Here is a 19818-nt window from a genome sequence, read left to right on the forward strand (position 1 = left end):
AAATTAAAGCAAATTCCTCCCAACATAAATTCCTCAGTCCTATTGCAAATCTTGGTCCAATTAGGCAAACTGCCAAAGCCTTTCTTGGCAAACATTCAGAAGTCACAGATACAAAAATAAATACAAGACGTAGACGAAGAAGAAAACAAAGCTACCAACGTTGTTTTCTGGCAAAGCCCAAACACCGTTGCTGATCTGTTTTAAGCCTTATGGGAGGGGCCAATGGCTCTTGCCTTCTGGCAGCTCTTCTCATGTGTGCATTAGGCTCCTCCTCTTCCTCTGCCTCACTCCTACCAGACTCTGGAGTCCGCAACTCCCTCCCCGATGGCCGTGGCCCCATCTCTGCCTCTGACGCAGAGCCCTCATCCAGGCCTTCCCCAGACTCCAGGACTGGCTCATGTTCTTCCTCAGCCTCATCGCTGTCTGACTCCGCTGCCAGCTCAGCAAGCTGCTGGTGGACCACAACACTATTTTCTGGAGTGTTGGCTATTCCTGCCAGCTTGGTGTCATCTGCAAATTTGATGAGTTCCCCATCTATCCCTCGTCCAAGTCATTGATGAAGATGTTGAAGAGCACTGGGCCTAAAACAGAGCCCTGGGGTACTCCACTGCATACCTCCCTCCATGTAGATGCAGTTCCATTGAGGACTACAGATTGAGTGCGGTTAGTCAGCCACTTACGAATGCATCTGGTAGTGATGCTGTCTAACCCACATTTTTCTACTTTATCTAGTAGTAGGTTATGGTCTACTTTATCAAATGCTTTACTGAAGTCCAAGTAAATTATATCGACAGCATTCCTCTTTGTAGAGTTTAGTTCAGCATTCAATACCATCATTCCAGACACTCTTCTAACTAAGCTAAACCAGCTATAGGTACCTGAACACACTTGTAAGTGGACCGTAAACTTCCTAACAAGCAGGAAGCAGCAGGTGAAGCTAAGCAGAATCACATCAAATACCTGTATAATTAGCACAACCCCCCCCCAAAGGCTGTTTGCTCTCCCCACTTCTCTTCTCTCTGTAAAGCAATGACTGCATGTCTAACAATCCACCTGTTAAACTACTGAACTTTGCAGATGACACAACAGTGATCCGTCTCATTTGAGACAATGATGAATCCGCATACAAATGGGAGGTTGAACAAGTAGCCTCGTGGAGCAACCGGAACAATGTGGAACTGAACACACTCAAAACTGTAGAAATGGTAGTAGACATTAGGAGAAACCTTTTCATACTTCCACCTCTCACAATACTGGACAGCACAGTACCAACAATACGGACCTTGAAATTTCTAGGTTCTACTATATCGCAAGATTTAAAATGGACAGCAATCATCAAAAATGTCATCAAAAAAGAACAACAAAGAATATTCTTTCTGCGCCAACTCAGAAAGCTCAAACTGCCCAAGGAGCTGTTGATATAGGATTATTGAGTCTGTCGTCTGCACCTCTATAACTGTCTGGTTTGCTGCAACAAGACAGACACAGACTTCAGAAGATAATTAGAACTGCAGAAAAAACAATTGCTACCAACCTGCCTTCCATTGAGGATCTGTATACTGCACAAGTCAAAAAGAGGGCTGTGAAAATATTTACAGATTCCCTCACATCCTGGACATAAACTGTTTCAACTCCTATGCTCAAAACGACGCTATAGAGCACTGCACACCAGAACAACTAGACAAAGAACAGTGATGGCATTATTCCTGAATGCCATCACTCTGCTAAACAAATAATTCCCTCAACACTGTCAAACTATTTCCTAAGTCTGCACTATTAATCTTCTCATCGTTCCCACCACCCATCTCCTTCCACTTATGACTGTATGACTTTGTTGCTTTTATCTTTACAATTTATATTGATATTGTTTCCTGATTGCTTATTTCTACCCTGACTATCATTAAGTGTTGTATCTTATGATTCTTGATGAACGTATCTTTTATGTATGCTGAGAACATATGCAATAAGACAAATTCCTTGTGTGTCCAATCACACTTGGCAAAAAAAAATCTATTCTATTCTATTCTATTCAACAAAGCAAGAAAAATATGGCTTCAGCTAGGGGGACGCAGTGGCTCAGTGGCTAAGACGCTGAGCTTGTCGATAGAAACATCAGGAGTTCAGCGGTTCGAATCCCAGATTCTGTCAACCTAGCAGCTCAAAAGCACATAAAAAATGCAAGTAGAAAAATAGGGACCATTTTTGGTAGGAAGATAACAGCATTCTGTGCGCCTTTGACATTTAGTCATGCCAGCCACATGATCACTTACTTTAATGCTCCGTGTGTGGCAGAACGTTGGTACAGACACAAAGGTATTCCCACAACACTTTTCTGTGTTTTAATAAATGAATTGAAGCAGCACTTTTTTTACACAATTATGTGAAAAAAGTTACACTGGCACCAGGGGTGAAATGCTCCTGGTTCGGACCGGATCACCCGATCCATTAGCAATGGCGGTGGGTGGTTTGAAGAACCGGTAGCAAAAATCCCTGCCCCCCCCATGCCCAGCTGAGTTGTGTGATGATCAGAGGCTTTTTAAAAAAAACTTTTAAATGCAACCTCTTCGGCTGAAAAAATGCTTTTAAAAGTAAAAAAACAGCCTCTGATGATCCCGTGGCTCAGCTGGGATCGTCAGAGGCTTTTAAAAGCATTTTTTCTGCAACCTCTTCAAGCAAAGAGGCTGTAGGAAAAAATGCTTTTAAAAGCCTCTGACGACCCCAGCTGAGTTGCCTGATTGTCACAGGCAACAATAGTAAGCAAAGGAAGAAAAGCTGAAACTATAGCAAGGGATTCAGGACTAATTGCATTTCTGACTGCAACTCTGCTCTAGTGGCAATACTCATCAGAGGGAGTTACTTGAAATGATTGAGGAATCTCCACCACTTAAATATTGGCCACCACAAATGGAATGGAATGGAATGGAATAGAATAGAATAGAATTTTTTATTTGCCAAGTGTGATTGGACACACAAGGAATTTGTCTTGATGCATACACTCTCAGTGTACAGAAAAGAAAATATCACTTTCAGGTCAAATGTCCAGTGATGAAGCACCCTCAATGTCCCAAATTGTTAATTGTCCTCACTGTAAAGAAATTCCAGATTCCTTCTTTCCTTGATTAGTTTCCATCCATTTGTTTCTTATCTTGCCCTCTGGTGGTTTGGAGGAAAAATTAGATATTAGATTAACAGTCGGAACGGACCTTGTAATTCATCTATTCTAGTCCAACCCCCCGCCCAAGCAGGAGACCCTACACCATTTCTGACAAATGACAGTCCAATCTCTTCTTGAAAGCTTCCAGTGATGAAGCTCCCACAACTTCTGAAGGCAAGCTCTTTCATTGGTCGATGTTTCTGTCAGAAAAATTCTCCTTATTTCTAGGTAGAATCGCTTCTTGATAAGTTTCCATCCATTATTCCTTGTCTGACCTTCAGATGCCTTGGAAAATAGCTTGACTCCCTCGTCTCTGTGGAAGCCCCTCAAATATTGGAACACTGCTATCCTGTCTCCCCTGGTCCTTCTCTTCACTAGACTGGCCATGCCCAGTTCCTATAACCATTCTTATTTTTGTCTTTTGGCCTTTAATCAGTTTAGCTGTTCTTCTTTGCACTTTTTCCAAAGTTTCAACATCTTTTTTGTAATGTGATGACCCAAACAGGATGCAGTATTCCAGGTGTGGTCTTCCTAAGGCTTTATGGAGCGGTACTAATACTTCATGTGATTTTGATTCTATGCCTCTGTTTATACAACCAAGGATTGTATGCACTTTTTTTATCTGCTGCCACACACAGGTGACTCATGCTGCTTAATTGATCATCCATTCCGACTCCAAGGACCCTTTCACAGTTATTATTTTTGAGCAGGGTGGATAAAAATCAATGATTTTTTTTAAAAATCAAAAAAATCAGATTTTTAAAATTTAAATCGGATTTTTTAAATTTAAATCAGATTTTTTTAAATAAAATGCTTTTTGAGGAAAATATATTACCATCCAAAGGTTATTCCATCATGAAATAAAGATTAGTTTTTTAATTATGTAGAATAAGGCTGTATATGCTTAATTTTTTTGGTAAATAAATTCCATTAATCCATTCACAATGTCATGCTCTTCCAGAGGTTTTTGTAAGATTATTGGGCAGTTTCTCTGCCTACAAGATATTATCACAGATGCTTGGTTTACTTTTGCAGTTCTCAAAACTGAATTTGACTCAGCAGAGATCACATGCCTCTTCTTCACAGGAAAAATGTTATAACATGAACAGAGTTGAGAAAAAGACCTTAATCCTATTGTTCTACAAACCTATTAATACAGAATCAACCCCTTCAGTGCTAAGTTTCAAGAAGTTTATTTATTTATTTATTTATTTATTGTGATTTATATGCCGCCTTTCTCCCTAGGGACTCAAGGCGGCTTACAAAAAGACAACTTCAATACAAATCACAATACAATACCAAATTAAAATCAGTAACCCAATTAAAAACGATTTAAAATTATATCAGTGTACCCCCAAACGGATCAGTTTAATTGGCGGAAGAGCCACGTCTTCAGCTCGCGACGGAAGGAAAGAAGGTCGGGGGCTGTCCTGAGCTCAGTGGGCAATCCATTCCAGAGGGTCGGGGCTCCCACAGAGAACGCCCTCTCCCTGGGGGTCGTCAGCCGACATTGTTTGGCCGACGGCACCCTGAGGAGGCCGACTCTGTGAGAGCGCACAGGACGATGGGAGAACGGCTGGAGATGGTCCTGCAAGTACCCCGGGCCTAAGCCATAAAGGGCTTTATAGGTGAGCACCAGCACCTTGAAACGTATCCGGAGTGCCACCGGTAGCCAGTGCAGCTCACGCAGGAGAGGTGTTACACGGGAGTATCTAGACGCCCCCGTAACTACCCGCGCGGCTGCATTTTGGACTAACTGAAGCCTCTGGACACATCCCAAGGGCAGCCCCATGTAGAGGGTGTTACAGTAGTCCAACCTAGAGGTAACAAGGGCGTGAGTGACTGTGGCGAGGGCATCCCGGTCTAGGAACGGGCGCAACTGGCGCACAAGACGGACCTGTGCGAAGGCCCCCCTGGTTACGGCCGTCAGATGATCATCTAAAGACAGCCGAGAATCCAGGACACCCAAGTTGCGGACCCTGTCGGAGGGAGCAAGGGTTTCACCTCCGATCATTAAGGATGGAACCTCCAGATCCCGGGATGCCGGCATCCACAGCCACTCAGTCTTGGAAGGGTTGAGTCTGAGCCTGTTCCTCCCCATCCAAACCCGCACCGCTTCCAGGCAGTGGGACATCACGGAAAGGGCATCCCTAGGGTGGTCAGGGGTGGAGATGTAAAGCTGGGTATCATCAGCATATTGATGATACCTCACCCCAAAACCACGGATGATCTCACCCAGCGGTTTCATATAGATATTAAAGAGCAGAGGAGAGAGAACCGAGCCCTGAGGCACCCCACAAGTGAGAGGCCTCTGGGAGGATCCCTGACCCCCCGCCCAAACAGACTGCAGACGGCCCGAGAGATAGGAGGAGAACCACTGTAAAACAGTGCCTCCTAACCCTATCCCCCTGAGCCGCTGCAGCAGGATACCATGGTCGATGGTATCGAATGCCGCTGAGAGGTCAAGAAGGACCAGGATGGAGGAGCAACCCCCATCCCTGGCCCGCCAGAGATCATTTACTAGGGCGACCAATGCCGTTTCCGTGCTGTGGCCACGCCTGAAACCAGATTGGTAAGGATCCAGGTAGTCAGTTTCCTCCAGGAATTGAGGGAATTGCTGTGCCACCACGGACTCAACAACCTTCGCTAAAAAGCGAAGGTTGGAGACTGGACGGTAGTTGTTAAGTACGTCTGGATCCAGGTTAGGCTTCTTAAGGAGGGGTCGAACCACCGCCTCTTTAAGCGCAGCGGGAAAGACCGCTTCCTTTAGTGAAGCGTTGACAATAGCCTGGATCCAGTCTCCAGTCACCTCCCTGGCTGCCGAAACAAGCCAGGAGGGACAAGGGTCCAGTAAACATGTGGAAGACCCCAGCCTACCCATAATCCTGTCCACGTCATCCAATGAAACAGGCTCAAACTCAACCCAGATGTCTCCACCGAGACTAGGCCCTGTCACCTCAACGGACTCTGTCCAGTCGGAGTCCAACCCGGTCCGAATCTGAGTGATTTTATCTTGCAGAAACTGTGCAAAGTCCTCAGCACGGCCCTGTAAGTTCAGTGAATAGAATAGAAACAATATTTTTCTGATTGTTTGGAGTGGAATAGATCTGCACAAGAAGAAAGTGAAACTAAGTGTGAGGAGGAAGGGGCAAGCAGACAAGCAGTACAAAATGAAAGTGAAACTTTCTGAGCACAATACTGCACAGCCACAGACAGACAAGTCTTTGGATCTTTTTGTTGTATGACCTGAGGTTTATCACATTCTTTCCTTGGAGGAAAAAACCTATGACAGCAGGCCATAAAAGAGACCCAGTTTGGCAATATTTTAATGAAGTTCCTTTACCTATTGCTAAGGCAGGCATGCGTGCACAATGCAAACACTGCAACAAAGAAACGCAAGGCCTGGTGGCCCGAATGAGGCAACATTATGAGAAGTGCTGTGATGAAGATGACCAAAGAAACACATTTGAACAGGCAGGATCTTCAGGTTGGTAAACATTTTTATTGAATCATATTTCTAAAGACTGCCTTGAACTGTCATGTTTGAGCAAAATTATATTTCTTATTACTGCATGTTACTGTCATTTGGTACAGTTATGAAGAAAAGCAAATATTCCTTTTGGGGCAGTGCTGTGTACAATAAGCAGAAATTGTATAAACAATAAAATAACAGCATTGACTTTTTTGTTTAGGGGAATTCATGGATTCTGGAAACTATCCACCTTCAAGATCACCATCCTCCTGTTCTACAGTTTCAGAGTTATCCATCCAGGATAGTGCTTCATTAGCATCATCATCATCAGACACCCACAGCCACATATCACTATCACCTAAAAGAAAGAAAAAACCCTTCCCTCCTGGAACCACCATAGATAAGTTTGTGATAAAAACTAGCAGATTAGAAAAGAGTTAATTGATGAAAAAATTGCCCAGTTTGTTTATGCAACGAACTCTTCTTTCGGTCTGACTGAGAACCCACATTTCATTAATATGGTTCAGTCACTGAGACCAGGATACAATCCACCCAGCAGAGCAGATGTTGCAGGGAAACTGCTGGATAAAGTGTATGACAGAGAAATGGAGCAATGTGCAACAGCTCTGGAGGGTAGAATTGTTAACCTAAGTACTGATGGGTGGAGTAATGTCCACAATGATCCTATTGTATGTGCTTGTATAACAACAGAAGAAGGGAAAGTCTTCCCTGCCCAAACAATTGATACGTCAGGAAATGCACACACAGCAGAATACTTACAAGAAGTGGCAGTAAAAGCTATAACAACATGTGAACAAAAATTCAAATGTCTAGTACACAGTTTGGTCACAGACAATGCTGCAAATGTATCCAAGATGAGAAGAAATTTAGAAGAGCAGGAAGGGAATACAAAGCTAATAACATATGGTTGCAGTGCTCATTTGCTGCACCTCTTAGCCAAAGACTTAAGTGTTCCAGAAATAAAGACTAATGTTGTTGAAATTGCTAAATACTTCCGTAACAATCATTTTGCTGCAGCAGCTCTGAAAAGGATGGGTGGAACCAAGCTAACGCTCCCACAAGATGTTAGATGGAACTCTGTGGTGGACTGTTTTGAGCAGTATATCAAGAACTGGCCTATTCTGATGACAGTTTGTGAAGAAAATCGAGATAAATAGATGGCACTGTTACGGCCAAAATCCTCAAGATTGGGCTTAAGAGAAATGTTGAACATATGCTGAGCATCCTGAAACCCATCTCTGAAGCTTTAAACAAAATACAGAAAAATAGCTCTTTTATTGCTGCTGCTGTTGACATTTGGAAGGAACTGAGTGAACACTTAAAAACAGAACTACACATGGACAGAATTAAATTACAAGCATTAAAAAAGCGAATGGGACAAGTACTGTCTCCAGCTCATTTTTTGGCAAATATTGACAATATCCAGTATCAGGGTCAAAACTTAAGTGCTGAGGAAGAGGAGTTAGCTATGACATGAGTATCCAGCAATCATACCTCTGTAATGCCAACTATAATAAACTTCAAAGCTAAGGGGGAACCATTCAAGAAATATATGTTTGCTGAAGATATTTTAAAGAAAGTCACACCAGTGAACTGGTGGAAGTCACTTAAGCACTTGGATTTAGAGACTGTTCAAGTAATGATTTCACTTTTAACAGCAGTAGCTTCTTCTGCAGGCATTGAAAGAATATTCTCTTCCTTTGGACTCATTCATTCTAAATTGAGAAATCATTTGGGACCCGATAAAGCAGGAAAGCTTGTTTTTCTTTTCCAGATTATTAACAAAGAAGATGAAGATGACGAGTGAGCTACAGAGGACAGTATTTAAGTTTTTCATGTGTAGGCTGGGCTGACAATCTAAGTTTCTTAAAATATATATATTTTGTTTAGTCAAATTACTTAACAATCATGGATGTTTGTTTAAGCAAATAAGATTTGCTGTAATGTTATTGTTTCAGTTGAATAAATCTATTTAAATTGTTATTATTAAGGTAAAGATTATTTTTCTCCTTCCTAAGTACAACAGAAAAGTTGTCCAAATATGAATGATTAACCTATTAAGCTGAGGATAAAAAAACTAATATGAAAAGTTATTCTAAAAATCTTCATTTACTTGCATATTAAAGTTATACCAGTAAGAATTAGTCTTTATGTAGAAAACTATGATTTAAATCAAGCTTTACTGACTAGTGATTTAAATCGTGATTTAAATCAGTTTGATTTAAATCAAATCCACCCTGTTTTTGAGCCAGGTTTATGTAATCTGTTTCCTGCCCAGGTGTAAAATGTTCCTTTTCTCCACATTAAATTGCTATTGCTATATGTTTTCTCCTGAGCATGGATCCTTTTATGAGAAGTTTACCTTTCTGAGCAAAGCTCTTTTCACATTCCATGCATTTATATGGTCTCCCTTGTGTGGATCTTCATATGGGAAATAAGATAACTTTTTTGAGCAAAGGTCTTTCCACATTCCATGCATTTAAATGGCTTCTCCCCTGTATGGATCCTCTTATGGCAAATAAGATGACCTCTTTGAGCAAAGGTCTTTCCACACTCCAAGCATTTAAATGGCTTCTCCCCTGTGTGGATCTTTTTGTGGGTAGTAAGTACATTTCTATAAGCAAAGGTTTTTCCACATTCCATGCATTTATACGGCTTCTCCCCTGTGTGGATCCTTTTGTGTATTCTTAGGTAACTGCACTGAGCAAAAGTCTTTCCACATTCCATGCATTTATACGGCTTCTCCCCTGTGTGGATCTTTTTGTGCGTTTTTAGCTCATTGCTATGAGCAAAAGCCTTTCCACATTCCATGCATTTAAATGGCTTCTCCCCTGTGTGGATCACCTCATGGCGATTAAGATGGCGTCTCCAAGCAAAGGTCCTTCCACACTCTCTGCATTTAAAAGGCTTCTCCCCTGTGTGGATCACCTCATGGCAATTAAGATGGTGTTTCCGAGCAAAGGTCTTTCCACACTCCATGCATTTATATGGCTTCTCCCCTGTGTGGATCACCTTATGTAAAATAAGATGATTTTTTTGAGCAAAGGTTTTTCCACATTCCATGCATTTAAATGGCTTCTCCCCTGTGTGGATCCTCTTATGGCAAATAAGATTACTTCCTTGAGCAAAGGTCTTTCCGCACTCCAAGCATTTAAATGGCTTCTCCCCTGTGTGGATCTTTTTGTGGGTAGTAAGTCCATTTCTTTGAGCAAAGGTTTTTCCACATTCCATACATTTAAATGGCTTCTCCCCTGTGTGAATCATATTATGGGAAATAAGGTGACCACTTTGAGCAAATGTCTTTCCACACTCCATGCATTTATACGGCTTCTCCCCTGTGTGGATTTTCATATGGGAAATAAGATTACATCTTTGAGCAAAGGTCTTTCCGCACTCCATGCATTTATACAGCTTCTCCCCTGTGTGGAACTTTTTGTGTATAGTAAGTTCACTGCTACGAGTAAAGGTCTTTCCACACTCCATGCATTTATACGGCTTCTCCCCCGTGTGGATCATCTTATGGCGAATAAGATTACTTCTTTGAGCAAAGGTCTTTCCACACTCCTTGCATTTGAATGCCTTCTCTCCTGTGTGGATCACCTTATGTAAAATAAGATGACTTTTTTGAGCAAAGGTCTTTCCACATTCCATGCATTTAAATGGCTTCTCCCCTGTATGGATCCTCTTATGTAAAATAAGATGACTTTTTTGACCAAACATCCTTCCACACTCCATGCATTTATATGGCTTCTCCCCTGTGTGGATCTTTTTGTGGGTAGTAAGTCCATTTCTATAAGCAAAGGTTTTTCCACATTCCATACATTTAAATGGCTTCTCCCCTGTGTGAATCATATTATGGGAAAGAAGCTGACCACTTTGAGCAAATGTCTTTCCACACTCCATGCATTTATACGGCTTCTCCCCTGTGTGGATCTTTTTGTGGGTGGTAAGTCCATTTCTATAAGCAAAGGTTTTTCCACATTCCATACATTTAAATGGCTTCTCCCCAGTGTGAATCCTTTCATGGGAAGTAAGTTGCCTGCTTTTTCCAAAACATGTTCCACATTCCAAACATTTGTAAGGCTTCTCTTTTGTGTCAATCACTTTTTGAGATGTAAGGAACTTATTTCCAAGAGAAGGAATGAATGTCCCATTGTAACTTTGTCCGTTGTGTCTTCTTATAGCATCTTCTCCTTTGTTTTGGCTTAAATAGTGTTCTTTTACTTGTAATTTAGCTTTGATTGGCTTCATACTTTTCCCAATATATTTTTTCCTTATTTTCTCCTGTTGGGCGAGAAAGTCTTGCATCGCAGCATCAGTGGAAGATGAGTTTTCCTTATTCCAATCATTTGACTGGTTTCTATCATGGGTTTCTAATTCCATTCGAATTCCAAACTTCTCCGTTCCATCTTTAGCATTGATCACTTGATTCTCCTGCCCATTATTACCTTCAAAGCAGAAGAGAAATGAAAACGATAACAAGGTTAGAAAAAAAGATCAAACCGTACAAAGTCAAGTGAATTTCCTTCTGAATTTTTCCAAAATTCCATTATGTTTTATGTTTGCATGCTTACAACGGTGCTTACATCCTGATATAGACAGGATGATTTCTATCTTCATGAGTCCTGAAAGATTTGAAAATATCTAGAAAACATCTCTTTCTTTACAATTATCTAAATATCTGCAAATCTCAAACAAAGTCTGTTTTGAGTCAAGGAATAATCAGGGGAAACATCCAAGGAAGAATAAGGAGATACGTCCATAAGATTTACTGGAGTGGATTATTTTTTTAAAAAAATTTGATTTATATGCTGCCCTTCTCCGGAGACTCAGGGCGGCTTACAATGCACTAAGCAATAGCCTTCATACTTTTGTATATTTATACAAAGTCAGCTTATTGCCCCCACAACTGGGTCCTCAATTTACCTACCTTAGAAAGGATGGCTGAGTCAACCTTGAGCCTGGTGAGATTCGCACCTGCAGTAATTGCAGGCAGCTGGTGTTAATAACAGGGTGCTTTAGACCACTGTACTAAATTTTAGCAGACATGTGAGAAGTGAAACAATTTTGAAAAAAGCTCTTCCCCGGTGTAACTTGGAGCAGCTACTTCACGGCCTCTGTCTGGCAGGCAGGACTCCCGCTCGGCCCGTCCCTTGATCCTAACTATGAGACTTTGGAGCGAAGTCCCTTGATTGAAGCCTCCCATTGGCTTGTAAACCCTCATCGCGCTGAGACTGGAAAGGTTGGGAGGCTTCAAGAATGGCTATTTTGCTGCCCCAAAGTCTCATCGGCTTGCAAGGGCTTTTTTGCCAGATCTGGTACAGGCTTCTGATTGCAGAGAACAGAGGCCTAAACTACTTTAGTGCGAGATCACACAAAATGAGAAGTGCAAGATCTCACACTAATGATCTCGCGTGATCTTGCACTGCAGTACTTTAGGCCTGTGTTCCCTACAAACTGAAGACTGCACAAGATCCAGGGCAAAAGTCTTTGAAAACAAAGAGGCCTTCCCTTTGTTTGCAAAGCATTTTGCCCTGGATGTCATGCAGCCCTTGGTTAGCTGGGAACAGAGGCCTAAAGTACTATAGTGCAGTGGTGAAATGTAAAATTTGTTACTACTGGTTCTGTGGGCCTGACTTGGTGGGGAAATGTGACAGGGTGGGCGTGGTCAACTTTTTTTTTTAACTTTTAAAACCGTTTTTTCTACAACCTCTTCAGCGAACTCAGGCCTCTGAGTTTTCTGCCGATCAGACAACTCAGCTAGGATCGTCAGAGGCTTTTAAAAGCATTTTATCTCCAACCTCTTTCGCCGATTTGTCTGATTGACAGAGGCTTTTTTCTTTTAAAAGCCTCTGATGATTCCAGCTGAGTTCCCTGATTGTCAGAGGCTTTTAAAAGAATTTTTTCCTGTAACCTCTTTGGCCGAAGAGGTGGTAGAAAAAATGCTTTTATAGGCCTCTGATGATCCCAGCTGAGCCGCGCAATCATCAGAGGCTTTTTAAAAAATTTTTAAAAGCAGTCTTTTGGCTGAAGTGGTTGTAGAAAAAATGCATTTAATAATAAAATAAAAGCCTCTGATGATTACGTGGCTCAACTGGGCATGGGGGGGGGGGAGGGTGGCGGCAGGGATTTCTGCTACCGGTTCTCCGAACAACCTGCAGCCCTCGCTACCAGATCAGATTGGTCCGAACTGGGAGCATTTCACCCCTGCTGTGGTGCGAGATTCTGTGAGATCAATAGTGCCAGATTTCCCACTATTGACCTTGCGTATCTCTCACTACTTAAGGCCTCTTTTTTCTGCAAATGCATCCAAGCAGCTAAAGGAATCAACGTCTTGCTATATCCTCGTAAAGGCTAAGTCACCCTGCACGAGGTCTTTGTTCTTGAATTGGATTGGGAGAATGCTCTTCCAGGGCCTGAGCATGAAAGTTCTGTTCTCACAAAATTTTGGGAGGTTTCAGAGGACAAATGACAACACATTCCTCTCACATGACCTCATAAAAGCAAACCTCATTCTTTTCAGCCTCCACAGATAAGTTCAAATAGAAATGGAAAAATATAGACTTAAAATAGACACCTAATTTCAAAATCGTCATCAAAAAACCACAACAAATAATGTTCTTTCTGCGCCAACTCAGAAAGCTCAAACTGTGCAAGGAGCTGCTGATCCAGTTCTACAGAGGAATTATTGAGTCTGTCATCTGCATCTCTATAACTGCCTGGTTTGGTTCTGCAACCCAACAAGACAGACACAGACTTCAGAGGATAATTAGAATTGCAGAAAGACAATTACTACCAACCTGCCTTCCATTGAGGACTTGTATACTGCACGAGTCAAAAAGTGGGCTGTGAAAATATTTACAGACCCCTCGCATCCTGGACATAAACTGTTTCAACTCCTGCCCTCAAAAGGACGCTATAGAGCACTGCATGCCAGAACAACTAGACACAAGAACAGTTTTTTCCTGAATGTCATCACTCTGCTAAACAAATAATTCCATCAACACTGTCAAACTAGTTACTAAATCTGCATTACTATTAATCTTCTCATTGTTCTCACCACCCATCTCCTCCCACTTATGACTGTATGACTGTAACTTTGTTGCTGGTATTCTTAAGACTTATATTGACTGTTTGCTGATATGATATGATTTGATTCCTTACTTGTTCCCTATGACTATCATTAGGTGTTGCACCTTATCATTCATTCTTTTATATACACCAAATGCGTATGGACCAAGACAAATTCCTTGTGTCCAATCACACTTGGCCAAAAAAGTATTGTGTTGTGTTGTATTCTATTCTATTTTATTCTAAAGAAATGGCCCAAAAGCATCTCAGCAAAGAGACATTGACTCTTTCCTTCCTTGAAGTACCAGAAGGCCAGATCCTTTCCTTCTCCCTCCCAGGAGATAGTATCTGATTAGTGATTTATTTAATAAAAAATTAACTATAATCTGGCTTCTTGAACTCTCTGATTTGGGACAAAAAAACTTACTGAGGGAGACCACGTTCCTATAGTTTTCAAGCATGACTTCCGAATGCAGGGCTTTTTGATCAGAATCCAGCAGAGACCATTCCTCCTCAGAGAAATACACAGCCACCTCCTCGAATGACACAAGATTCTCCTGAACATGGAAAAAAGAACAGAACAGGAGGATTCGCAAGAGCTGTTCATCTTCATCAATGATTTAGACAAGCTGATAGAAGGGGAACTCATCAAATCTGCAGACAAGACCAAATTGACAGCAATACCAATACTCCACAAGATAGGCTCAAGATATAGAAGGATCGGCACCTTCTAACCAAATGAACTTCAATGGTGAGAAATGTAATGTGCTACATTTAGGAAAGAAAAACCAAATGCACTGCCATAGAATAGGTGATGCCTGGTTCTACAGTAGAAAGTGCAACAGGGATCTTGGAGTCCTAGTGGACAATCGGTTAAACGTGAGCCAGCAGTGTGCTACAGTTGCCAAAAAACACCCAACAGAATCATAGGTTGCATTAAGAGAGGGATAGAATCAAGATCACATGAAGTAGTAGTATCACTTTATAATGCCTTGGTAAGACCACACATAGGAACATTGCATCCAGTATTGATTGCCATGATGTAAAAAAGATTTTGAGACTCTAGAAAGAGTGCAAGGAAGAGCAACCAAGATGATGAAGGGTCTGGAGGCTAAAACATACGATGAACGTTTGTGGGAACTGGGCATGGCTAGTCTAATGAAGAGAAGGATCAGGGGAGACAGGGTAGCAGTGTTCCAATATTTGAGGGGCTGCCACAGAGAGGAGGGGGGTCAAGCTATTTTCCAAAGCACCTGAAGGCCAGTCAAGGAATAATGGATGGAAACTGAATAAGGAGTGATTCTACCTGGAAATAAGGAGACATTTTCTGACAGTGAAAGCAATCAACCCATGGAACAGAAGTTTCCTTCAGAAGACTGCCAACTGCAGAAATGGTGTTAGCGGGTTGGACTAGATGACCTACAAGGTCCCTTCCAACTCTGTTAATCTGTACCTTAGGAGGTTGATAAATTACAAAAAGAAAAGTGGTCCAGCAGTTCCTGCCACTGTCATACGTTTATTCCTAATTTTTCAAGGACGTTAAAAAAAATGCTTCCTGTAAAGACAAATTTGGAGGAGCACCTAGCAGAACAAGCCAACCAGAGGAAGCTATGCTGGCTGACAGCAACTTCAACCTGCTATTCTGCTGTCCATGTTGTGGAAGGACACAAAAATAATCCAGTCCAAACAAGGGAATAGAAGCAGAGAGCATTCTGCACACCCAGTTCATTTCCTGAAGGGAGAATACAGATCTAATAACTTTTCCTTTTCTTACTTGATTTAGAGGTTCAGCCGGTGTTTGATCGCTGTCATGAAAACCAGAAAATTTCATTCTTTGTTTCTCTGTAAGAAATAAATAATTTCAAAATAATAATTAACAAAATATTTATTTATTTCCTCAGATAACCTGGTCCAAAGCCATGAAGGGCTTTAAAGGCGACAACCAGAACCTTGAATTGCACCCGGAAGCAAATTGGCAGCCAATACAGCTCCTGCAGGAGAGTTGATAAATGTGCACACTGGGATCTGCAGAAAACCATGTGGACCACTATGTTTTCCACCAAGTGGAACCCACATACTCTTCAAGGGCAGCCCCATGTAGAGCCCGTGGCAATAGTTAACCCGACAGTGTTGGCTAATTACCATCCAGTCTTCAACCTTCGCTTTGTTGCGAAGGTTGTTGAGTGTGGTAGCACGACAGTTCCCTCGGTACCTGGCTGAATCGGCTTATCTGGATCCGTTCCAGTCGGGCTTCAGGCCTGAGTACAGCACGGAAATGGCATTGGCCACATTGGTAGATGATATCTGGAGAGCTCAGGACAGGGATTGCTCCTCTGTCCTGGTCCTATTAGACCTCTCAGCGGCTTTTGATACCATCGACCATGGTATCATGCTGCACCGGCTGGAAGAGTTAGGGGTGGGGGGCATCGTGTTGCGGTGGTTCTCCTTTCTCTCCGATCGGTCGCAGTCTGTGTTGGCAGGGGGGCAGGGGTCAACCCCGAGGCCCCTTGTATGTGGGGTGCCACAAGGGTCGGTCCTGTCACCCCTTCTGTTCAACATTTATGTGAAGCCGCTGGGTGAGATCATCCGTGGTTTTGGGGTGAAGTACCACCAATACGCTGATGACAATCAGCTGTACATCTCCACCCCGGACCACCCCAACGATGCCCTTGAAGTGATGTCCCAGTGCCTGGAGGCTGTAAGGATCTGGATGGGGAGAAACAGGCTCAGGCTCAACCCATCCAAGACCGAGTGGCTGTGGTTTCCGACATCCCGATATAGTCAGTTGGTGCCATCACTAACTATTGGGGGCGAGTCGTTGGCCCCCACGGAGAGGGCTCGCAACTTGGGTGTCCTCCTGGACTCACAGCTGTCTTTAGAAGAGCATTTGACAGCTGTGGCCGGGAGGGCATTTTATCAGGTTCGCCTGATTTGCCAGTTGTGTCCCTTTCTGGATCGGGACTCGTTAAATACGGTCACTCATGCCCTCGTCACTTCCCGCCTGGACTACTGCAATGCTCTCTACATGGGGCTCTCCTTGAGGAGTACCCGGAGGCTACAGCTGTTCCAGAATGCAGCCGCGCGGGTGTTTATGGGAGCGACGTGATGCTCCCATGTGACCCCCCCTCCTGCGCGAGCTGCACTGGCTCCCGGTGGTCTTCCGGGTGCGCTTCAAGGTTTTGGTTACCACCTTTACACCGCTCCATGGCTTAGGACCGGGGTATCTACGAGACCGTCTTCTGCCACCAGTAGCCTCTCACCGACCAGTACGCTCCCATAGAGAGGGGCTTCTTAGGGTGCCGTCGGTCAAACAGTGTTGACTGGCGCCCCCCAGGGGGAGAGCCTTCTCTGTGGGGGCACCTGCCATCTGGAACGAGCTCCCCCTGGAGATATGGAGGATCCCGGATCTACGTGTTTTCCGCCGTGCCCTCAAAACATTCCTATTCCAGCAGGCCGGCCTGGCCTAGCCTATTTTTTAAACTGTTTTTTAAATTTTCTAAATTTTAAATTTGTCTTATTAATTTGGGGTGTTTTTGTTTTCCAGGCCAAATTATTTAATTGTATTTTAACATTTGTATTGTATGTATTTTATCCTTTGGCGGTATACAAATTCAATTAGTAATAATAATAATAATAACAACAACAACAACAACTGATTAGGGCATGAGTGACTGTGAGTAGGGATTGTCCATCCAGGAAGGGGTGTAACTGGCGCACAACCCGTAGTTGTGCAAAGGCCCTCCAGGCCACAACCGCCACCTTCTCTTCGAGCAGGAGTTGTGAGTCCAGGAGAACCCACAGATCACGCACAGTGTCTGCTTGGGGTAGTGCCACCCCATCCAAGACCAGAGGTGGCAATTCTCCCTTGGCCAACGAACCCCAAACCCAGAGCTACTCCGTCTTGCCAAGGTTTAGTTTCCACCCATTGCTCCCCATCCAGCCCCTAACAGCCTCCAGGCACTGCAACAGGGAGGACACGGCATCATTTAACCCACCATGGGCCGAGACATACAGCTGAGTATCGTCAGCATATTGGTGATATCTCAGTCCGTGCTGCCAGATGATCTCACCCAGCAGCTCCATATAAATCTGAACAGGAGCGGAGAAAATACCGAGGCCTGCGGAAACCCACAAAGCAGTGGATGAGATCTGGATCTCTCCCCTCCTATCATCACTGACTGAGAGCGGCTGCAGAGGAAGGAAGTGAGCCAGGACAGCACAAGGCCTCCCACTCTCATCCCCTGAGAGGCCAAGTAGAGCAAGCATGGATGCACTACCCCCATCCCGCTCTTGCCAGAGATCATCCAAAAGTGCGACCAATGCCGTTTCTGTCCCAAATCCAAGCCTGAATCTTGACTGGTAGGAGTCTAGATAATCCATTTCATCCCGAAACCTCTGGAGTTGCTGTGCAACCACCTTCTGAACAACCTTCCCCAAAAAAGGGAAGATTGGAGACAGGTCGGAAACTATCCAACAGGGTGGGATCCAGCGATGGCTTCTTAAGATGAGGGTGGACTACAACCTCCTTAAAGTGCTGGGGCACTGCACCCTCCTGTAGGGAAGCATTAATCGGTGCCAGAGTCCACCCACCTGTCACCTCCCAGGAAGCTTTCCCAAGCCAGGAGGGACATGGGTTTAAAACACAGGTGCTTGTAGCCATACTCCCTAGGATCCTGTCCACTTCCTTAGGAGCAACAGGGTCTATATCTTGTAGTAAAATATTGACTAAGAATTTAAACAACAGACAGAGTGAACAACTGGGAGGAGCAAAAGGATCAAACCGTTCCCAGATAACAGAGCAAGAACCTGCCTCAGGGGCTTCCATTGGACCAGCAACCATGCCGGCATCCCAGAGCCTTGGTGGCACAGCAGCTAAAGTGCTGTTAAACTAGCACTTAGCTGCCAGCTGCCTGCAATTACTGCAAGTTCAAATCTCACCAGGCTGAAGGTTGACTCAGCCTTCCATCCTTTCGAGGTAGGTAAAATGAGGACCCGGATTGTGGGGGCAATAAGATGACTTTGTGTAAAAAGAACACTGCTTAGGGGCCCCCGAAAGCCCTACTAAGCAGGTATATACAAAATTATGAAGGCGGCATATAAATCGAACCAATAAATAAATAATTGGAAACCAAGTCAAGTAATTTTGTCTTCAGAAAAATCGCCCAATTCCTCTGCACACCCTTTCAGGTGGACCTCAATCTCCTCCTTTCCCCAAGAGCAGGAGGCTCACCTAAAGAGGGTTGCTGGGCAATTATCTGCAGATGCAATTAATGCAAAGAAGTATAAATAGGAGAAAGTATTGTATAGAAGAGAAGAGAGCATGAAGTTAAGACAGATGGGTAATTGGAGGATCTTCAATTACCTCCTGAGGTGTCCTGAGTTTGATCTTCCCAAGGGATCCTCCTGAAAAATAACCCCTGAAGGGGAGTTGATGGATTCTTCTTTCTCTCAGGATCTCTGATCTCCACAATGCAGCACTTCCAATAGGAGGAAGGATGGAAGAAGCAGAATTAATGCACATCACATGACATAAAGTGGATTCCTATATTCAGAATGCCACCTCAAAGCCCCCAATATCCATCAGGGTGGCTGAATGAAAAAACAATGGAACAATGTCCTACAAGAATTGGTGGGACATTGCCACATATTATGAATGTCAGAGAGGTTTGGGAAGGAGGGGTGAAGTATTCAAACAGATTTTCTATTTCTCTATTGAACTCTTACCTGCAACTCAGCCTGTTCCTTCTGCTCCTCCGCCTGGCTCAGGAGGAAGCCTTCAGCCAGGGCCACCGCCTGGGAGCTGGTCTCTGCTCCATATTCCTGCAACCAGCTCTCCATCTCTGGGGCAGAAGAGCCAGGAATTGCTGGTGGGTCTCCAGATGCCTTTTCCTTCATGGGACCCTTTCTGGTGCTGCAGGACTGATCCCCCCAAGGGATTCCGCTCTTTTTCTTCTTCCCCCAAGAGGAAAGTTTGCCTTGCAAAGACCACCAATGGCTTCCAGTTGCTGTATCTGAGATGGGAAGAAAAACAAATAGCAAGAATTAGAAAGTGGAATTCAGCCACTGAGCGACCTTCCCCCAACCTCCCCGGAGCCCCAAG

The 19818-nt window shown here is 43.6% G+C and overlaps 1 protein-coding gene across 7 annotated transcripts in view; it reads right to left on the minus strand.

The window, feature by feature from the left end:
• The window catches only part of LOC132710762 (uncharacterized), a 139707-nt gene that overhangs the window by 15751 nt on the left and 104138 nt on the right, over positions 1–19818 (minus strand). The window contains exons 2-6 of one of the 7 annotated variants that reach the window (XM_087884791.1): positions 19443–19729; positions 19081–19195; positions 15493–15560; positions 14146–14275; positions 9109–11095 (exon numbers count right to left, since the gene is read on the minus strand). The exons of 4 other annotated variants lie outside the window; for them this stretch is intronic. In XM_087884791.1, the coding sequence (XP_087740917.1) occupies positions 9109–11095; positions 14146–14275; positions 15493–15560; positions 19081–19195; positions 19443–19613 (2471 nt within the window). In that variant the 5' untranslated portion in view covers positions 19614–19729. Of the gene's footprint in view, positions 1–6636; positions 11096–14145; positions 14276–15492; positions 15561–19080; positions 19196–19442; positions 19730–19818 lie in introns of those variants that run through there. 2 more of the 7 variants (XM_087884790.1, XM_087884788.1) reach the window with 2 other exon arrangements.

Source organism: Pantherophis guttatus, chromosome 2 (genome assembly GCF_059756535.1).
Source record: "Pantherophis guttatus breed Tessera chromosome 2, ASM5975653v1, whole genome shotgun sequence".
Lineage (NCBI taxonomy): Eukaryota > Metazoa > Chordata > Lepidosauria > Squamata > Colubridae > Pantherophis > Pantherophis guttatus.